This window comes from Monopterus albus, unplaced genomic scaffold, assembly GCF_001952655.1.
Source record: "Monopterus albus unplaced genomic scaffold, M_albus_1.0 scaffold4.1, whole genome shotgun sequence".
NCBI classification, from domain to species: Eukaryota; Metazoa; Chordata; class Actinopteri; order Synbranchiformes; family Synbranchidae; genus Monopterus; species Monopterus albus.
In genome coordinates this window covers 3369640-3387399 of record NW_018127884.1, presented here as the reverse complement: position 1 = coordinate 3387399, position 17760 = coordinate 3369640, and the positions used below count along the sequence as shown (strand labels likewise).

The 17760-nt window shown below is 41.6% G+C and overlaps 1 protein-coding gene across 4 annotated transcripts in view; it reads right to left on the bottom strand.

Annotated features, from left to right (window-relative positions):
• The window catches only part of ankrd11 (ankyrin repeat domain 11), a 100952-nt gene that overhangs the window by 4447 nt on the left and 78745 nt on the right, over positions 1-17760 (bottom strand). For all 4 annotated transcript variants that reach the window (XM_020609324.1, XM_020609342.1, XM_020609332.1 and 1 more), the window contains 10 exons: positions 16557-16689; positions 10342-10515; positions 9145-9345; positions 8906-9048; positions 8431-8578; positions 3900-8343; positions 1103-3812; positions 828-926; positions 325-468; positions 114-206 (listed from right to left, as the gene is read on the bottom strand). In XM_020609324.1, the coding sequence (XP_020464980.1) occupies positions 114-206; positions 325-468; positions 828-926; positions 1103-3812; positions 3900-8343; positions 8431-8578; positions 8906-9048; positions 9145-9345; positions 10342-10515; positions 16557-16689 (8289 nt within the window). The remainder of the gene's footprint in view (positions 1-113; positions 207-324; positions 469-827; positions 927-1102; positions 3813-3899; positions 8344-8430; positions 8579-8905; positions 9049-9144; positions 9346-10341; positions 10516-16556; positions 16690-17760) is intronic.

The following is a 17760-nucleotide window of genomic DNA, read 5'->3' as shown; positions in this document are numbered from 1 at the left end:
GGAAGAAGAAGCCAAGCATAAATGTTAGGGTCTATACACCGATTCTGGTAACGATGCCTTTAAATGAAGACATAAAAGCACATATTAAACGAGTGCAGAGTTGTGGTGCTTACCTTCATGCGGTCATATTTATCATCCACATCCTGAATCCAGGAAATGAACTGACGAGCATTGAAGCGATCTCTCACAGATTTGTTCTCATCACCCTGAGAACACAGACCAAATTACAATGTAGACCAAGTAATGGATTAACTGAATCCATTGTCTAATAAAGTCTGTCATAACTAACTTGACACTTTAAGTGCATAGTTACATATGTCCTACCTGGCTCTCTGATGGCATATTGTATACTTCAGAGTCCAAAAGCATGGTGCAGGCACTAAACGGCACAGCCTGATTGGCTATTGTCCTGGCTGCTCTGCAATGGACCCTTAAAACCTCCTGCTCACATGAGACAATCAGCTTCTCCTGTGAATAGTAAGCAAAAGAGACAAAATGTATAATAGATATATAAGGCTAGATGTCAGATTGACCAATGGGCTAAGTGGTAAGGTTACTGAAATGGGTCTTGATCAGCAAAGCTGCTAATCATGGTTCACAGGAAGAGATGTGTCTAAACCTGGGTGTTGGGGATATGCAGATTCCACTTGCATTTATATTAACAGAGACATTGATCAAAGAGGTGCTCAAAGCATTCAGCGCACGTGTGTAGCTGTATGTATGAAAGTACGGACAAGGAGTGATCAATGAGTAAAATAAGGACAGAGAATGTGCCTAGAAAATGAGATGTAAAAAGCATGAACACGTTTAATGAGCATATTCCTTACCCGTTCTATGCTGTGCTGTAATCTGAGCTTCCCCCGTACTGCCTCCTGTTGTCTAAAGAGCTCTTTCAGAGGTTCTGACAGTGATGGAGGTGGAGCAATCTGAATAGCAAACACAACACACAGTTATCTACCTACTGACCCCTATTAAAACAAAACATCCACAAACTTTGATTACAGTTCTATAGTAAGGTACAGAATTTATATTTAGAAAAAACTATTTTAAACGTAGTCACCACTTTTATCATTAGGGGAAAAGTAAAGATTCCATAACTTACCACTGGGATGTGAAGCTTGCTGAGGGGCTTGCTATCCAGCAGGTAGGAGCCAGTGTAGGTCACATATTCAGCATAACACTGCGGGGCCTGTGGCGTGATGTAGCACAGAATCTTTCTCTTCTCCTCAATCTTCTTCCTGATCTGCAGGTACTCAAAGTAAGGGTTTGAACGATCACTGTGGTAGGGCTCAATATCATCCAGCTTGATGGCATTGACTACTACAGCCAAAGTCTGTTGAATCATTTCCCTGGTCTGCTGCATGGCTGTGTTTACCAGCTGGACCTGGACCTGCTGCCCAGCAGAACGTGGAAATTTCCTCTTTCGTGGGTGCTGGGTCTGAGATTCCTCTTCATCCACTGGGAGAGGGCGGCCTTTTGTCGTCTTACTGAGAACCACTGACGCAGAAGTTGTCACAGAAGAAGGTATAGACACAGCTGGCGTTGAATTAGATGCAGTAGAAGAGACACTAAGCACAGATTCTTTGTCTTTCTTCAAAGCTGAGAAAGAAGAGGCTGAGGTGGGTGTCGGGGTTCTAGTAGGAATCGGGTTAATGCTTACTGCTGGACTGGTTGTTACAGGGGTGGTAACGGCAGATGAGGTTATAATGCTGGAGGTAGGAGGGACAGCAGCAGCAGAGGGATTATTCTTGGCGCGATTGCGGGTCATCCTTTGAGGGATTTCATCCACCTTCTTGGGGATATCTACAATGGTGGACACAGTGGTCAGAGTTACTGGCGTTAGCTTTGATATGGTCTCCTGAGTGTCTGGTAGTTCCACTGTGCTGGAAAGGGTGACTGCCACTGGGAGCTGAGGAAGAGGGCTGCATGTCAGGGATTCTGCCACAGGCTCCGACATCTCATCCTGTCTCATCTCTGTTTTGACAGCAGACAATTGATCCAGGGGTAACTGCAACGACTCGGTGAGGGAGTGGATCTGTATGTGATGTTGCTGATTGGTATCTGATTTCACAGATGAATACAACATGTTAGGATCCAACTCATCAGGTCCCCCATAAGGTCCTTTTCTTTCCAACATGCTGCCCTGCTGTTGTGTAAGAGAGAGAGAGCTGTTGATTGGGACACTTTGAGGTTCAGGGTCCAACTCTTGTTGGAAGTTGGCATGTGGTGATGGTACAACTAAGTCTTGTCCAGTAGGTTCTCCTAAACCTAGGTCTCCAGCAGGGCATGAAGTCTTAGCCAGACTTGGTAGGTCCACCTCCATTATGTCTGGGTCATCTCTGTCTGTAACAGAATGTCTGATGTGGGGCGACACAGTTTTACTGTGGTCAGCTAGTTCAAGGTCTCGAGACTCAGCTTCTTCTGGCTTGTCTGGTAGTGGTAGCTCAGGCAAGGAGAACAGTCCCAGGTCATCTGCATCAGATGAGAATGGGTCTGCCCAGGGCACTACAGGCTCAGGACCCACAGGTGGAGTCAGGTGGCCATCTGTGGCAGCACTAAAGCTGTGTGTGCTCTGTCTGCTGTCTGCTTCTACACATGTTGACTCTATGTCCATCTGGTGACTATCCCCCATGCTAGGCTTGTTGCAGTCCTGGAAGAAAGACTCCAGCCTATTGGAGGATGATGAGGTGTTCAAATAGTTGGGTTCCCCATCCAAAGCTGTGTCAGGTCGCTCTGGAGAGGGGATGTCAGCAACAGCCTCCTTCTGCTCATTGAAGTCTTCTGGGTCCTCTTTGTGCCACCTGTTCCAGGTAGCATAAGGAGAGGTGAGAGAGGGGTGTCCAGACAAGTGTTGCATGTCACTGTCTGAATGGGAGTATAGACTGGTTATTTTGGAGACAGCAGTTTCTATCTCCCCATATGTTCTGTGGGGAGATTTGAGGTCTATATCAGGGTTCCAACCCATGGTATGATCAAAACAGTTCTCTCCATGGTTGGGTACAGAATGTATGGGGGAAAGCTGGTGGACATCTTGGTCCTGCTGGTCTGGAGACTCTGCAGGCCAGCTCTTCCTCAGAGGGTCCTCAACTTGAGGGGAGAAAGAACATGGTTCCCTTGTTTGTTCAGGCTCCTCCACTGTACAATGGTCTCTGTCAACCCTCTCATCCATTTCACCTTCTGCCTCTTCTTCCTCCTCCTCCTCCTCCTCCTCCTCCTCCTCTTCCTCGTCCTCTTCTTCATCCTCCTCCTCTTCCTGTTCCTCTGTGACAGAAGGAAGATCTGAAAGGACCAGGTTAGGCTCACTATGGTGAGGCTCAGAGATATCATCGATGTCCAGGGGTGGCAAAGCGGCAGGAGCTGGGGTTGGTGGTGCAGCGATGTCAAAGCATGGCTCCTGAGGGTCTGGCCTGTGAATTGGTGTAGAAGGTTTGGGCAAGAAATTGTATACACTTTCAGGAAGGTGTTCATTACCTTCGGTGCCAGCAAGCGTTGGTGCTGCCACATCTGGTGTTGGATGGGCTGGTTCCCGAGGGGATAATATTCTCAACGGGGAGAAATAGGGAGATGACAGGCATTCCACCCTATCCACAACTGCTGATTTATCCTCTAGAGTTTGGGAGGAAGATGACGGATCAAAGTCAGCCACTGGATCACTCTGCTGTCGAAGGAACTTGTCAGCTTCAGCTTTGAACTCATCCTCCAAAGGCCTGCGAACATCTGAGGATGCTGAACGGCTGACAAGTGGCAGCTGGAGATTCTTTGCAGGGGTAGGGCAGGTGCCCTCCTGGAAACTCTGGGAGTTTGAGTACCTGCTGGATTGAAAACAGAAAGGCAAAACATTAGAAATTATGCTGCATTCAGCCAAATACACAGTACAGTATATTTGCATATTTAGATACCTTTCAAAGAAGGATAGGGAGCAGGCATTCATTGACATAGTCATAGCTGATGAGTTCTGGCAGTCCAAACCATCCAACATAATGTCAGGGTAATCCTCTGCACTACAAGATGGGGTACGTGGCGTCTGCATTACTTCCTCAAAGCTGGGGCAGGAGATGACCGATGTTGGTGTGGGGACACCAGTTGGCCTGTTTTGATCTGGCCTGGGTGAAGCAGGGAGGTTCTCCTTCATTTGGTGGCCGGCCAGCCAGTCCTTTGAGTTTTGACTGTCTGAAGGCTGGAACTTCCTGCCTGGGGACATCATTTGAGCTGGGAGACCCACATCCTTTAGTTTCTTCTCTTTAAGACCAGACTCCAGGCTGTTGGATTTTTTTGATGATAGCTCACTGCGGTTTTTACGGACTTCTTCTGTGGACTTAGTTTTGTCCTTAAGTTTAGGGTCCCCTGACTTGGGTCTTAGTCTCTCCATCTGTTTCATTCTTTCTTTGTGTCTCTTGTGGCGCTCTTCAATCTCCTGGTCTTTAAGACTCAACATCTGACCAAAGCTTGTCATTTGATAATCACCATCCACCAACAGTTTTTCACGAGGACGATTATCTTTGCGCACCATGTCTTTGGACTGAGTGAGCTTTTCATTTTCATCCTTAGCCTTTGATTTGCTGTGGTCCATTCTGTTGTCTTTGTCCAATGTCTCCCGATTTCTGTCTTTCTTCATATCAAATTTAGGACTTTCTTCTTTTGACCTGTCTTTCAGAATAGTGACCTGGGGGCTATCTTTCAACCCTGACTTCAGATCCTCTTTAGAGTGTTTAAATGACCCAAAGCCATCAATGTATTTATTTTTCTCCTCCTTGAGTTTTTCCTTATGCTTCTCCTTTTTCTTCTTGTCTTTCACCCTATCACCAATGACACCAGTTGATTTGTCTTTGTCCTTTTTGGACATCTCTTTTTCAAATTCCAATGTTTTCTCAAAGTCATCATCACCATCTCCCTTACCTCCATATGGGAATGTGTAAGGGTCTGCCTCTAGAGGCATTGGTTCTTTTTCAAAAGGTAGGCTCTCTCGGCGGCTGTAGGATTCTCTTATTTCTTCTGTCTTATCACGTTTTTCTCCTTTGTCCTTCTTGACCTTTTCTTTCTCCTTGTCGTGGCTTTTCTTGGACGAAGATGAAGAGGAATGTCGATGTCTCTCTTTCTCTCTGAACTTGTCCTGGGGTGTAGATATGGACAGAGAGTCTCTCCTGTCCTCAGACACATCAGCCAAGCTGATGGAGTCATAGTATGAAGTAGTGAGGACTGGCTCATGACCTCTATCAGTGAAACTATCTGAAGAGATTTCACTGTTCTTGTCATTAGAGTCATCCTTATAGTCATTCATAGCTTCCTCCTCCAGTTTTTCTAACAGGGACTTTTCATTTTCTCCACTGCCTTTTGATGGTTTCCTTTCCTTAGAATGGTCCAGTTTGTCTTTATATTTGTTCTTTGTCTTTTCCTCACTGGTGTCTCTTTTGTCCAACAGCTTCTGCTTATTTTTCTTGTCTTGGTTCAAGTCCACTGACATTCTGTCTTTTCTTTCCTTATGTTTCACATCTACAGAATCTTTCTTGTCTTTGTTGTGTTTCTCTAGGGAGCCTTTCCTCTCTTTACCTGTGTCAAATGTGGCCTTTTCTTTTTTCTTTTCTTTGTGTTCTTTGTCTTTTGCCTTTTCAGTGTTATGTTTAGCCTCTGCAGAAGATTTTCTCACTTTTTCTGAAGGAAAGTTATCCAGCTCATCCTGATCGGGCGTTGAGTCTTTTCTGATGGAGTCAGACACGAGCACACCACCATTGTAGCTGTCCTCCTCATCATCACTTTCATCAGTGAATACGTCAGCTATCTTGAACCATGTTTTCTCACGGATTTTCTCGGGTTTTCTTTCCTCTTTCTTTACCTCCAAAAAATCCTTCTCTCGATCTGCATGTTTATCTTGAGAAGCCTTTTCTTTCTTGTCCTTGGTCTGTTCTGAGGACATTTTTCGATCTTTGTCTTTGCTGTGACACTCTTTGTGTTTGTCTTTGACTCCCTCCTTCTTGTCTTTGGTGCCCCGGTCTGTATCCTTTTCCTTGACAGATTTTTCTGTGGAGCTTTTCTCACTCCTGTCCTTTTCCTGATCAACTCCTCTGTCTTTTGTTTTCTCTTTGTGCTTGTCAGCTTTTGTCTTTTCACGCTTTTCCATTCCCTCAACCTTCTTTTCTTTTTCCTTTCCAGAGTGGTTTCTTTCTCTGATATCACACAATTTCCCAGCATCAATGTCTTTGAAGAAAGTATCACTGCCATATTCATCTCTTATAGGCTCTTGCTTGATTTTTATGTCTTTTCTTTCCTTCACAAACTCATATGAGTCTTTACGGTCTCGACTGTTTTCCAGAGAATCCTTTTCTTTTTTATCTTTGACTGTGTCTGTTGACTCCTTCCGCTTCTTTTCTTTTTCAACTGAGTGACTGGAATTTAATTTTTGTTTTTCTGACCAGTCTTTTTTCTTGTCATTTGTCTTTTCTGAAGAGTCTTTGTCTTTCTTTTTAAAAGTGGCTTCTTTCTCTGATCTTTTGTCACTGTGATCCGATTTCTTGTCCTTGACCTTTTCTTTCCTCCTCGTCTCTTTCTTGACAGTCTCAACAATTAGTTTTACCGTGTTGTTAGCTTTATATTCTTTGTACTCTTTGACAGGAGCATCCCAGCTGTCATCTCCATAGATGGAGGAATCAGAGGACATTTCAGAGCCCCATCTGTCATGATGGTCATCTGAGGCACTGAGCTTTGTATCCTCCAGGTTGAGGAAATGGTTGTTAACATCATAGCCTTCATACTCAGACTCTTCCTTTAGTGCTTTGTCTTTTTTACATTTTTCTTTCTCCTCCTTGCTGTTTTTCTCCTTGTCCATCTTTAGATGCTTTTCCTCTTTCTGCTCACTCTTCCTGTCTGCCTTTGAGGAGGACTTTTCCTTAATTTTTTTCTTTTTCTCCTCTTTGTGAGTCTTTTGTTTATCCTCCTTGGGCTTCTCCTTTTCTTTGACATTTCTATCCTTGTCAGATTTTACAGGTTTCTCCCTCTCCTCCTTATTTGTCTTGTCCTTGGCAGAGTCCTTTGTTTTCCTATTTTTATCCTCTTTTGCTGTTCTATGGATGTCTTTTCCAGATGACCAATCCTTATCCTCAGACTTGCTTTTCAAAAGCCTATCCTCCTTTTTTGAATGGTCTTTTTCGTGTTTGGATAACTTGACTTTGCCCTCAGCTGGTGACTCTGACTCAACAATTAAGGACTTCTGCCTTGAATCGTCAAAATCAAAAGAAAAGCTCTTGACAAATTTCTCATTCATGTCTTGATTAAGCACTAGGCTAGGAGCTTTTTCCTTTTCCTTAGTTTTGTGCTTGTGCTTAACTTTATGCTTTTTCAGCACTTTGCCATCTATATCGGATTTGGAGACAGCACTGTCTGCATTTTTGTAGAGCTCAGAGTTTTTCTTGTCTGTGTTACTATGCACATTGTTGTTTTTCTTTTTGTTCTCCTGAGCTTTCCTTTTAACTTGTTTTATTGATTCCACACTGGAATCAGCAGAGGAGTAATCTGACTCACTGGACAGTCTTGTTCTGACTGAATCCGAAAGAGAACTGACGTCTGACCATGTAGGAGATGACACAGTCTTCCATCCATCTGTCCGCCATTGTTTGGGATGCTGTTCTGCTAATGATGGTGCTTGTTTCTGAGAGTTCAAGTTTCCATGGGAAGAGGAGGAAGATGCATTAAAGCCTGGGGATTCTTTCAAACTTGTTGCAGACGAATCCTTTATATTTGAGCCCTTATCATCCTCACTCTCCATATCTCCACAATCAGAGTCAGATGTACAGAATTTGTCATTGACTTTACCAAACCTGACTTCTTTACTAACATTATTTTTACTCTCCTTCTTCCGTTTCTTTTTGACTTTATTCTTGTCTTTCTGTTGTTTAGAGCTCATGCTGCCAGCATCTCTTGTCTTGCTATTTGTTTGTTGGGCTTGTTGCCGTGGCGTAGGCGCTGGTGTGAAACACAACGTCCTATCATCCTCATCTGAACTGTTACTGTCAGAGATGATCCGCCTGATGGTTTTCTTTGGTGTAAGCGAGTTGCTTTTGGAATAGGTTTTGACCTCCATCTTGGGGATAGAGATGAAGCTGTTGGCCTTGCTGATCGAGTCTTTACGAAAGTCTTTTTTCAAGAGGTGTTTATCGTCCACAGGAGGGACGCGTTCCTCCTCGTCATCCTCATCAAATTCATATTCATCTTTGACTGGTGTGACAGCAGATTTAGGAGTGTCTATGGTTTTCCCTTTTAACTTCAGGCCCTTCTCAAACTCAGAGTCTGTGTTATTGCCATCGACAGAGCTGGATGGGGCAAATGAGGGGGCATCTTCCTCCTCTGAAGATTCTGTGAAAAGTAAGACAAGGTGTATTTTAACACTTACAGCCCCATCTATCATGTAATCGGGTGACTCAAAGATAAAATATCACATACCTGACGAACTTTCTTCACTTGAAGTGTAAGTGCCTTTTCCTAGCAACAGATTCAGCATAGTTTGAGAGTTGGCAACCTTCAGTGGTGTTTCACCTCGCCTGTTGCTTTGACGTGGGTCCCCTCCATACCGCAAAAGTAGCTTAACCACCTGAAATGGAATAAATGAAGTTTTATATATATAAATGAACTGCAGTTAAAGAGGTGATATTATAAATTTCTTTTGTAGTTTGCAATTTAGAAGTCAAAGGGCATAAAGTAATGTGCCACTAACTTCACAGTTAGTACCTGAGCACATGCATGATCAAATAACAGCCATAAATAGGCTTGACAGACAAAGAAAAGATCACAAGAAAAAAAACTATAAATTGATTTATGATAAATGGTTCTGTTTTCAGAATGTAAAAATGCTATTTTGTGCTTTACCTCTTTGGTTTGCTAATAACAGCACTGCCTTTGACAATTTTTTTTTTCTTACCTTAAAATGTCCATTGTTGGATGCATCATGTAGAGGGGTGTCATCATCCAGACCCTTGGTGTTGACCTCTGCTCCGGCTGCCAGCAGCTGCTTGGCCACATCGTAATAACCTCTATTGCATGCTTCATGCAATGCAGTCCAGCCTAAACACAAGAAAAATAACTGTGTGAGTGGTGTACGTGACATATGCCTGCATATATACCACAAATTAAACAACAGTCTACAAAACAGCCTCTCACCTGCAAAGTCTTTTACATTCACATCAGCTCCCTCATTGATGAGCTCCTTGATGCGCCGTACCTCTCCACGGATTGCTGCTCTGTGCAGCCGAGTTTCTCCTCTCTCATTCCGTTTATTCACTTTGTCTTTGGTTTTAGATGCAGAGTTTGGCGTTCCCTTCTGCCCCAGACTGGACTGTGACTGATGCTTTGGTGTTGTGTCTGTACATAGGAGAAGGACATTTCAAAATTGGAACAGTTTCTTATGGCACTTTTTTAAAGAATTTCCTTTGAATGTTTGTATTTTGTCTACTACTTCTACTATGAATAACAATTTGTTTAAACTGCTTACAGCCAGAAGGAGGCACTCTTACTCCAACACTGAGCACTTGAGTAGCTGGGCCCTACTTGAGCTCATTTCATCACATTCACAAGATTAAACCCAAGTCTTAATCACATTTACATTATTGAATTTGCACAACTATTGTCCCAAATTATATTTGAAAGACACTCACTTAATCTATGTCCATGCCTTCTGGCATATAACAAAGGAATTCACATATAAATAAAAGTGGCTATGGATTAGTCCTCACCAACCTAGTTTTACCTCAAATATCAACAGTAAGGGGAAGAAGTACAACGTTGCAACAATAATGTCATTGTATGTGTCCAATACATTTACAGCCAAATTACTTTGTGTACCAAAAATAAATGTGCCATTTGAGAGGTCATAAGGTGGTAGCAAATTTGATGAATAATCGTCTGACACCAGAAAGAATATCAGGTGTCTAAATGTTTGCTGGCCTTTAGCAAACAGTTCTGATTTGGCTCAGATGCTGAGATTGCATCATTAGTTCCAGACTAATGTAATACCACAGGGAAAGTTAGTTTCATTTCCTTGATGGGCCCATGCTGTATTTTGAAAGAATAATTCCAGTACACTTGTGACTGCTATGGCTGCCAAGACAAAATAACCACTTTCACTGACAGCACAGGTTTATGCTGTAGCTATATTAAGAATTAATGTGGATTAGCCTGTGTAAACCAAAAATGTAAAAAACCAATCAATCCCATGCTTCATCTCACTACCTCTTTCTCTTTAAGCCCACCTTCACTGCTCTGCCACACATACACACACACTGTTTAGATGTATAGGTCCCTTTCATCCCTCTTCCTTGTCCATGCACTGAAGACGTGGAATCCATGATAAGCACGCACCTGGACTGTTGACGGACTCCTCAGCTGTCATTTGCATGAGCAAGGCCACCTGCTGCCGCTCAGAGAGGGGGTACCCGGCCCGGATCCCTGGCATCCCCATTCCAAACGGCAAGCCCGCCTTCCGGGTGTTGGTGGGCTCCTTTTTAATGCGCTTCCGCTCTGGACCTGGTTTCTCTGTAACAAAAGTGTGAGAAGAGAACCAAAATTAATTTAACGTGCTGCAGAGATAAGACTACATGTTCATTCACACACAGACAAACAAATCCAAAATATTAAACCTTAATAAAGGGGATAGTAACATGTGTGTTATTAGAGTAACAAAAATTAAAGAAATTCAGTATCGTTGTGAAATTGTTCAGTAGGTACATTTAATATCTACCTTTCTCTTGTTATGACATCAAAAAAGTATTAATTAAAAAGTATTGATATCATCTAAACTGAGACCTTCACCTATATTTCCTATATCACATATATCACAACAGCAGGGATAACTTTTGTCCTTAAACCACTTACTTTATTAGACCACACAAAAATCAATAAAGAAAAAGTGTTCAATTTACAATGACTTAACAAATAGGTGTTTTCATGACTACACACACTTTGCCTTTTCCACACCTCTCATGTAAATATACCATTGTAAAAGCAAAACAGAACAGAACATAATTGCTCACATACTGCATGCTGTATGTGGCACTGTATGTCAGCGGTTTGGTGGTAGCAGGAGGTGACTTTTGTGTTATTACCCAGCTGAGGAAGGGAGGGACCAACAGGCAGTGTGTTTGTGTTTGTGCCTCCAAGCCAATCAGCCAAAATTGTGAACAGAGGAAAGAGGGTGTGACTTGGCAGTACCACAGTTATTACGAGATAGCTGGTGTACATTTCAATTCAACATGGCCTTGCCAAGGTCACCACATGCCTGCCTGCCAGGCTTACTGGAGACAGGGTGCTACTGAACAAAAGCAGCTGCTCTACAAAGACACACCCAGCAATTATTTTCAGTGGCAACATAACATCTGATGACCCTTACAGAGGATGAAGCTATACATGACTATAACACTGCAACAATCGAGTTAAAAACAAACAAGAAACAATATAGACATTTACCACAAAGACAGTAACAGAAATAATAAATTCCAATGTGCATGCACAGAGACCCCAGAAAAGGAGCAGATGCGTTTGAGCCTAATTTCTCTTCAAGCTGAATTTCTCAAGGCCACAAACACACAGGTAAATAAGGCTAGAAGCAAGTATGGCAGCTCAGGCTCAGGCTTCCAGGTGGCTAAAGGCATTCCAGGACAATATTTTTCCAGTCACAAGTATAGAGCTAATGAACTTTCACTAACATCTGTGAACACTTAAACCTAATGTGCCCCTACCGGTCTTTGATACACTCTCACGTTCTCCAAAGCATCTGCCATTTAGACACATTCCTCCTCCTAATGCTTTAACAGTGGGAACCACAGAAGCAGTCCAGACATGTTTTTGAGCAGCAGAACAGAGAAAGTGCTATGCTAGCCTTTTCATACTATGTTTACAAGACTGGGAAGCAGGAAGGCAGTTATTATTCTGTTGCAGCCATGTAGGGGACTGCTACTAAACAACATACTAGGACAAAGTCTCTAATACAAGAATCCTCATCAGTAGCAACAACTGGGCTGCTATCTCCGACATGAATCAGACTCCAGGTAGTACAAATGTAAATACAGATTTTCTATAATCAAACTGAAATTGTTTTAAACTGACAAAGTTAAGGCCCTGCAAGGCCAGAGAATTGACAAATTCTTAAACTAGATACTACTGCCTGCACAAATGTGTGTGATTTTAATTTGACAGATCTTGTGGGAAAATGGGACACAGCTACACACAGTTTGTTCCACATGTTTATGAATGAAGGGACATGATTTTGCTGTCATAAGGTTTGCATTTGGTTAATTATCCTGAGAATTTAAGAAAAGTTACAATTCAAACTGCTTTATGCGACATGACTGTGTCTGATATATATTCTTACAGGTATTCATTGTCACATGAATCAAATATACACGTCATATATGAATTACACAAATGAAGAAACTATTATTTAGGATAGTGTGCCTGCTTCCATAGTATGTACAAAGCTAAAGATGAGTATGTGAGTAAAATGACTCCATTTAGGTTACTTACTGTTTGAACCTTTACTAACAAGAGAAAAAAAGACAAGCTAGCTAGGGATAGCCACCTCATGAATAGACTGTCTACGTGAGACAGGGGAGCGGACACTTCAAACATAAAAACTGGTTATAATAATGATACATTGTGACGCGACAGGCAGACAATAGTACAGTGTTAGAAACAGTCTGGTTCAGTTAACCCATAGACTCCATGACAAGAAGAACCACTCTAACAAGTCTGACCAGGTACGTTTGACCGCAGTACGTTAGTGTAAAACAATGTTCAGTGTGGGGAATTATAAAAACTGCATACGTAAACAGGAAGTTAAGAGATGAGGAAGGAAGTGGGCAACAGGTTGTTTTGCCAATGCTTTGTATTGAGCAAGAGACTGAAATGTACAGTATGAAAATAGTTGGTGTACAATGCTCTGTCCGTCCCCTGTATCCAACTTCCACATTTGTTACACATTGCTTTAATCAGTTATGGAGTGTACATATTGAGCCTATTGGCTTTATTCTGAGCCAGACTGAATCTGGGAGACAGACACGGAAATCTTTGTGTTATAACATGTCACCTGGAAAAGATGTATGGGCTAAAGGTCTGTGCACACCAGTCTCCTTTTGTAACCCACTTTACATGGCTCAGATCATACGTTCCTTCTGTATCCATAAAAGCTGATCATCATTGTCATCAAAGACACAAAAACAGCAAGCGACATAGAAAACAGCAACAGCAACAGCAACAGCAAGCTGGTTAAATTTGTTTGGCCAATATGTTTTATTTACTCTATTTTGTCACGGAAATCAATCCCATTGAGGTTTACAAACACTTCTGCAAGGGAGCATTGGAGTTTTGGTCCTCTGTACATTGTAAGTCAGTATTTTCACATGCAAAAAAACAATTCATTCGAAATACACTTTCCAGAGTGGAAAGTATGACATAGGCCCACTCAGACATGGTACGGTGCCTGTGCAGCAGTGAGGCTGAAAGGACTATTTTCGTTCACCTTTTCGGTGACTGCTGCTTCTGTCATGCAACAGTTATGTTTAGGCTGTCAGGCAATGCTGCATACAAAACTAACTACCGCAAATTACTTTTCGCTTTGGGTAACAGGTACAACTAATTGGCCAAAATGATATCACTGACAGATACAAAAAAATATTGGCCCTGCACCTAATAGTTATTTCCATTACTGATTAAACATTTTTTTACATTGGGTTTATTGTTTAATAAATCCAATGTAAAAAAAGGCAGTGGCAGCCATGTCACAGATGTCAAAAAACAAAATCATAAATTACTCACAGACCAACATAAACATACCAAACCGCAAACAGCCTAAAACCCTAACTTGGAACATGTTTTTATTACCTAAAACATAAAGGCAGCATATCTTTACAATTAGAGAAACTCAAAATATCAACTGACTAATGGATTAATAGACTAGTTTCAGCACTATAAAACTAATCTGTTTGGCTGTTGTCAAACACACACATCACAGAGTGCATGAGGTGACGATGTGATCGGGATGCACGTCTTCTCACTTCTTATAACTGATGGCAGTGTCACTATTTTGTTGTTTACCAACTAAAAGAAGAGCAGCAACAAGCTTGTTTTGGTGCTGAAAACACAAGTTGTTTTCATATATAAACAGCATTTTCAGAATTATCCTTTAATTGCTAACTATCCATGTTTGACTGCTGCTTTTGGATGGTGGTGGTGAGGAGGAGGAAGAGGGGAAAAAAAGAGCAAAGAACCGTGACCTCAGAAAAGAGGAATGCTGCTGTCTAGAGCTGCTCAGGAGGAGATCAAGGGAAGCTTGGCGATTCTGCAAAGGGCGGGATGAGCATTGAAGTCATTTGATTAACTTCATCCTGAATGATGTGCAGTGTGCAATCCACTGGCGCACAGTGTGCAATACTCTTTCCACCAATAGTTTACTAATAGGCTCTTGCAGGATTTGTAAACAATAAGCAGGCAACTTGCTTGTGCATAATAATTAGAGGCCAAGATGATGGCAGTGCATTCAAACAATATCAGCATTAACACAAACGCCTTTTCTGCCATTACAGCAATAGGCAATCTTGAGAAATCCATTCACTACAGCCCAACTTTAGATGTTAGATTTTAACACACCTCCAAAAAGATCTGAGATGTTTCACAAGGGAACAAAACTAAGCTAATGTAAACTGTTTGGATATTATTTAAGAGTCTATAGAGAATCTGCATGGGGTGTCTTAAAATAATACAAGTCAGCTTTTAAACTAAGACAGTCACTTGATTCAATATTACTCCCCTTTTGCCTGGTTATTACTATGAAACAACTCTCACTGTAACATATATGTTAAAAACAAAGCAAGCTCATTTCATAAAGTATTCCATTATTCTTTGGTTTAAATTAACACACAGTAAGTCGGCAGACTTAATGTCTTTAGAGCCACAAATAACACTGGATAAATGGGGAGTTTGAATAGCTGGAGCCAAGAATGAGCTGCAAAATATTTTGGTATATGATACCGTGCCCCATGGCCGTAGTTAATCTTCATCAGCTCAAGCCACAAAGGAATGGAGAGTTGATAGTTGGGTAGGGTAGAGTAGGGTCTGGGGGCTGTGACAGGTTTGCAGAAACTAACCCAGGGGGGTCACAACGTGACAGGCCAAGCAAAGTCGGACTATAAGAATCAGAATCAGCCAGGGGCAAGTACAGAGTAAAGCAGCACAAGGCTGTGTAATATAACAAAATAATCAGTATTAGCATCAACAAACAGTGCAAACAATGCAAAATAAGCAGTATAAACAGGCAGTAAACAATGCAGACCGACAAAGGAATGCTCATTGAAATTAGATAAATGAAAATAAAAATAGAGTACTTAAAAACAGAGACCTGTATGGATGTATATTTACAGGCATTGCACTGAAGGTTATTATCCAGTCATACAGTCATGGCTCAACTTCTAGGGTTCGACAGTTTGTAAATACAACAAAGCATTGAGAGAGAGTTCTGTTCAGAATCTGGTGCAGAGAAGTAAAGTTGAGAGTCAAAGACTGAAAGAAAGGCCTAACAGCCCAAACCAATAACAAGTTGAGCTATTAGCATACTAAAAGACTGTCCAGCTATTGCTCCTGAGACAAGAGTTCACACCTTCTCTTACTGAGGGGGGGGCTCTTTCTTGGACAAAGCTATGAGAAACAGCCTAAGAAAACCATTAGGTAACAGTTGATGAAAATAAAATAAGAAAATATAACAAGCATACATTACTCCCAAAAGAGAGCACTATATAACCTTGCAACATAAGTGTAAGCATACAAAAGGTACGATCAGGCACACAAACACCACAGGGATTCAAAGAGTGCCAATCAAAGGGGTAATGAGCAAACAAATTTGAGCTTCTCAATCAAACATGCCACTTATTCTCTTGAGCTACACAGTAATAACATACAACCCCATGGGTCTAAAAAATATCCAGTCTGACTAAACCTGACCCCAAAGCATAACAGTAATCTGTTGCAACATGCATACATTAAGCTTTCCACTCTTATCTGAAGTAGAAAGCCTTTTTCATGTGTAATCACTGAACAAAAAATAATGTAGCGACTCAGCTCATGCTGATGATGAAGGCTGTTAATAAAGTTTCTGAATTGGACCATTATCAACAAACTAAATCCTGAATCCTTAAAGCCCAGAGTCAAACAAACATGAGCAGCAGACTTCCAATCCCTAATTTAAGAAAACACAAAGCTGGAGGCCTTACCACAGCCACACCTGGTCAGGTCCATACATTATACAAATTCCAACTTAAGTGGATCATGATCTTAGGTGGTCTTCTCCTTTTAAACAGCAAATGTAGGAACAAACTCTTTGGTTCTGCCACACACACACACAGCCAGCTTGAAGCGAGAGCTGAAAGTCCTTTTATGACACAAAGCTCAACCCCTGTTTTACAACATGGCTGACTACTTCCTGCTTTCTTTAGAGGATGTGATGTAGTAAATCCCATTCCCATCTTTGACTCCCACTTCAAAGTCTCATAGAGGTGGAGAAGCCAAAATGCCCCCCAATACTCTCATACCTGAGTCAGAATCTTTCTGGTCTCCATTAGTTCCAGCAGAAAAGGGCAGTTTCCTTTTTGGGGCCTTTTCTTTCATCTCTTTGACGCCATCACTGCGATCCAATTTGGGAGCCTTGTTTGACAACACTTTATCCTGTGAAAGAGACAAATGAGGACATGAACAACATGGTTAAGAGGTAAAAGAGCTTTCTAAAAAATAAAAAGCACAATAATATACATATAACAAGCATACATTACTCCCAACATACACACACACACACACACAAACACACACACAAACACACAGACTCATGGTGGTAAAAAGAAAGTACTCTCTCCTTTAGTTCTGTTTTTACTGTGTGGTCCTCACCGACTTCTGGAAACAACCAAAAATTCTCAGCTGACAACAAAAAAACACAACAGATTTCAATATGTGGTTACTGTTTCCCAAAGGTAAACCAACATTCTGAAACCAGGTGGGAAAATAAAAGTACATCCTTCCTATTTCCATGATCATTAACGGAGTAAACAGCAGCCAGGTGTTACTAATCAAATGCACAGGATTAGTCAACCATTAAGAAGTGTGATTACCTCTATAAACGCAGAACTTTTGGCAGTTTGGTGTTCTGGAGCACTGAAGTGTGTGTCTACATCATGCCAAGAAAAAAGGACATCAACCATTACCTCAGAAAAGCAACTGTCGCTGCTCATCAGTTCAGGAAGAGTTATAAGACCACCTCCAACAATCTGAGCTTTATCATTCTACAGTGAGAAATATTGCTTACAAATTGAGAGCATTCAAGACAGCTGTGAATGTTCTCAGAAGTGGGCGTCCTAGCAAGTTCAGTCCAAGGTCAGATCATTTAATGGTCAGAGATAAAAAAACAAACACAACAACAAAGAAACAAGATCTTCATCAAATGACCTGAAGGCTTCTATCAACACACAGTTTATGTTCATGGGAGCACTAATAGAAAAAGACTCAACAGCAATGGCTTTCATGGAAGGGTGTCATGGGAAAAGCTTTTCTCTCCAAAATGAATATGGCAACATGACTTTAGTTGGCAAAACTGCACCTGAACAAACCACAGCAGTTCTGGAACAATATCCTTGTACTAGGATTGCACAATAAATTGTTTTGTGAGCATGATTTGGATCCCTGTGCAATCTCAGTGTCACATGACAATGTTTTCATGGAGATGCCTTCACGTCAAACCAAGCACTT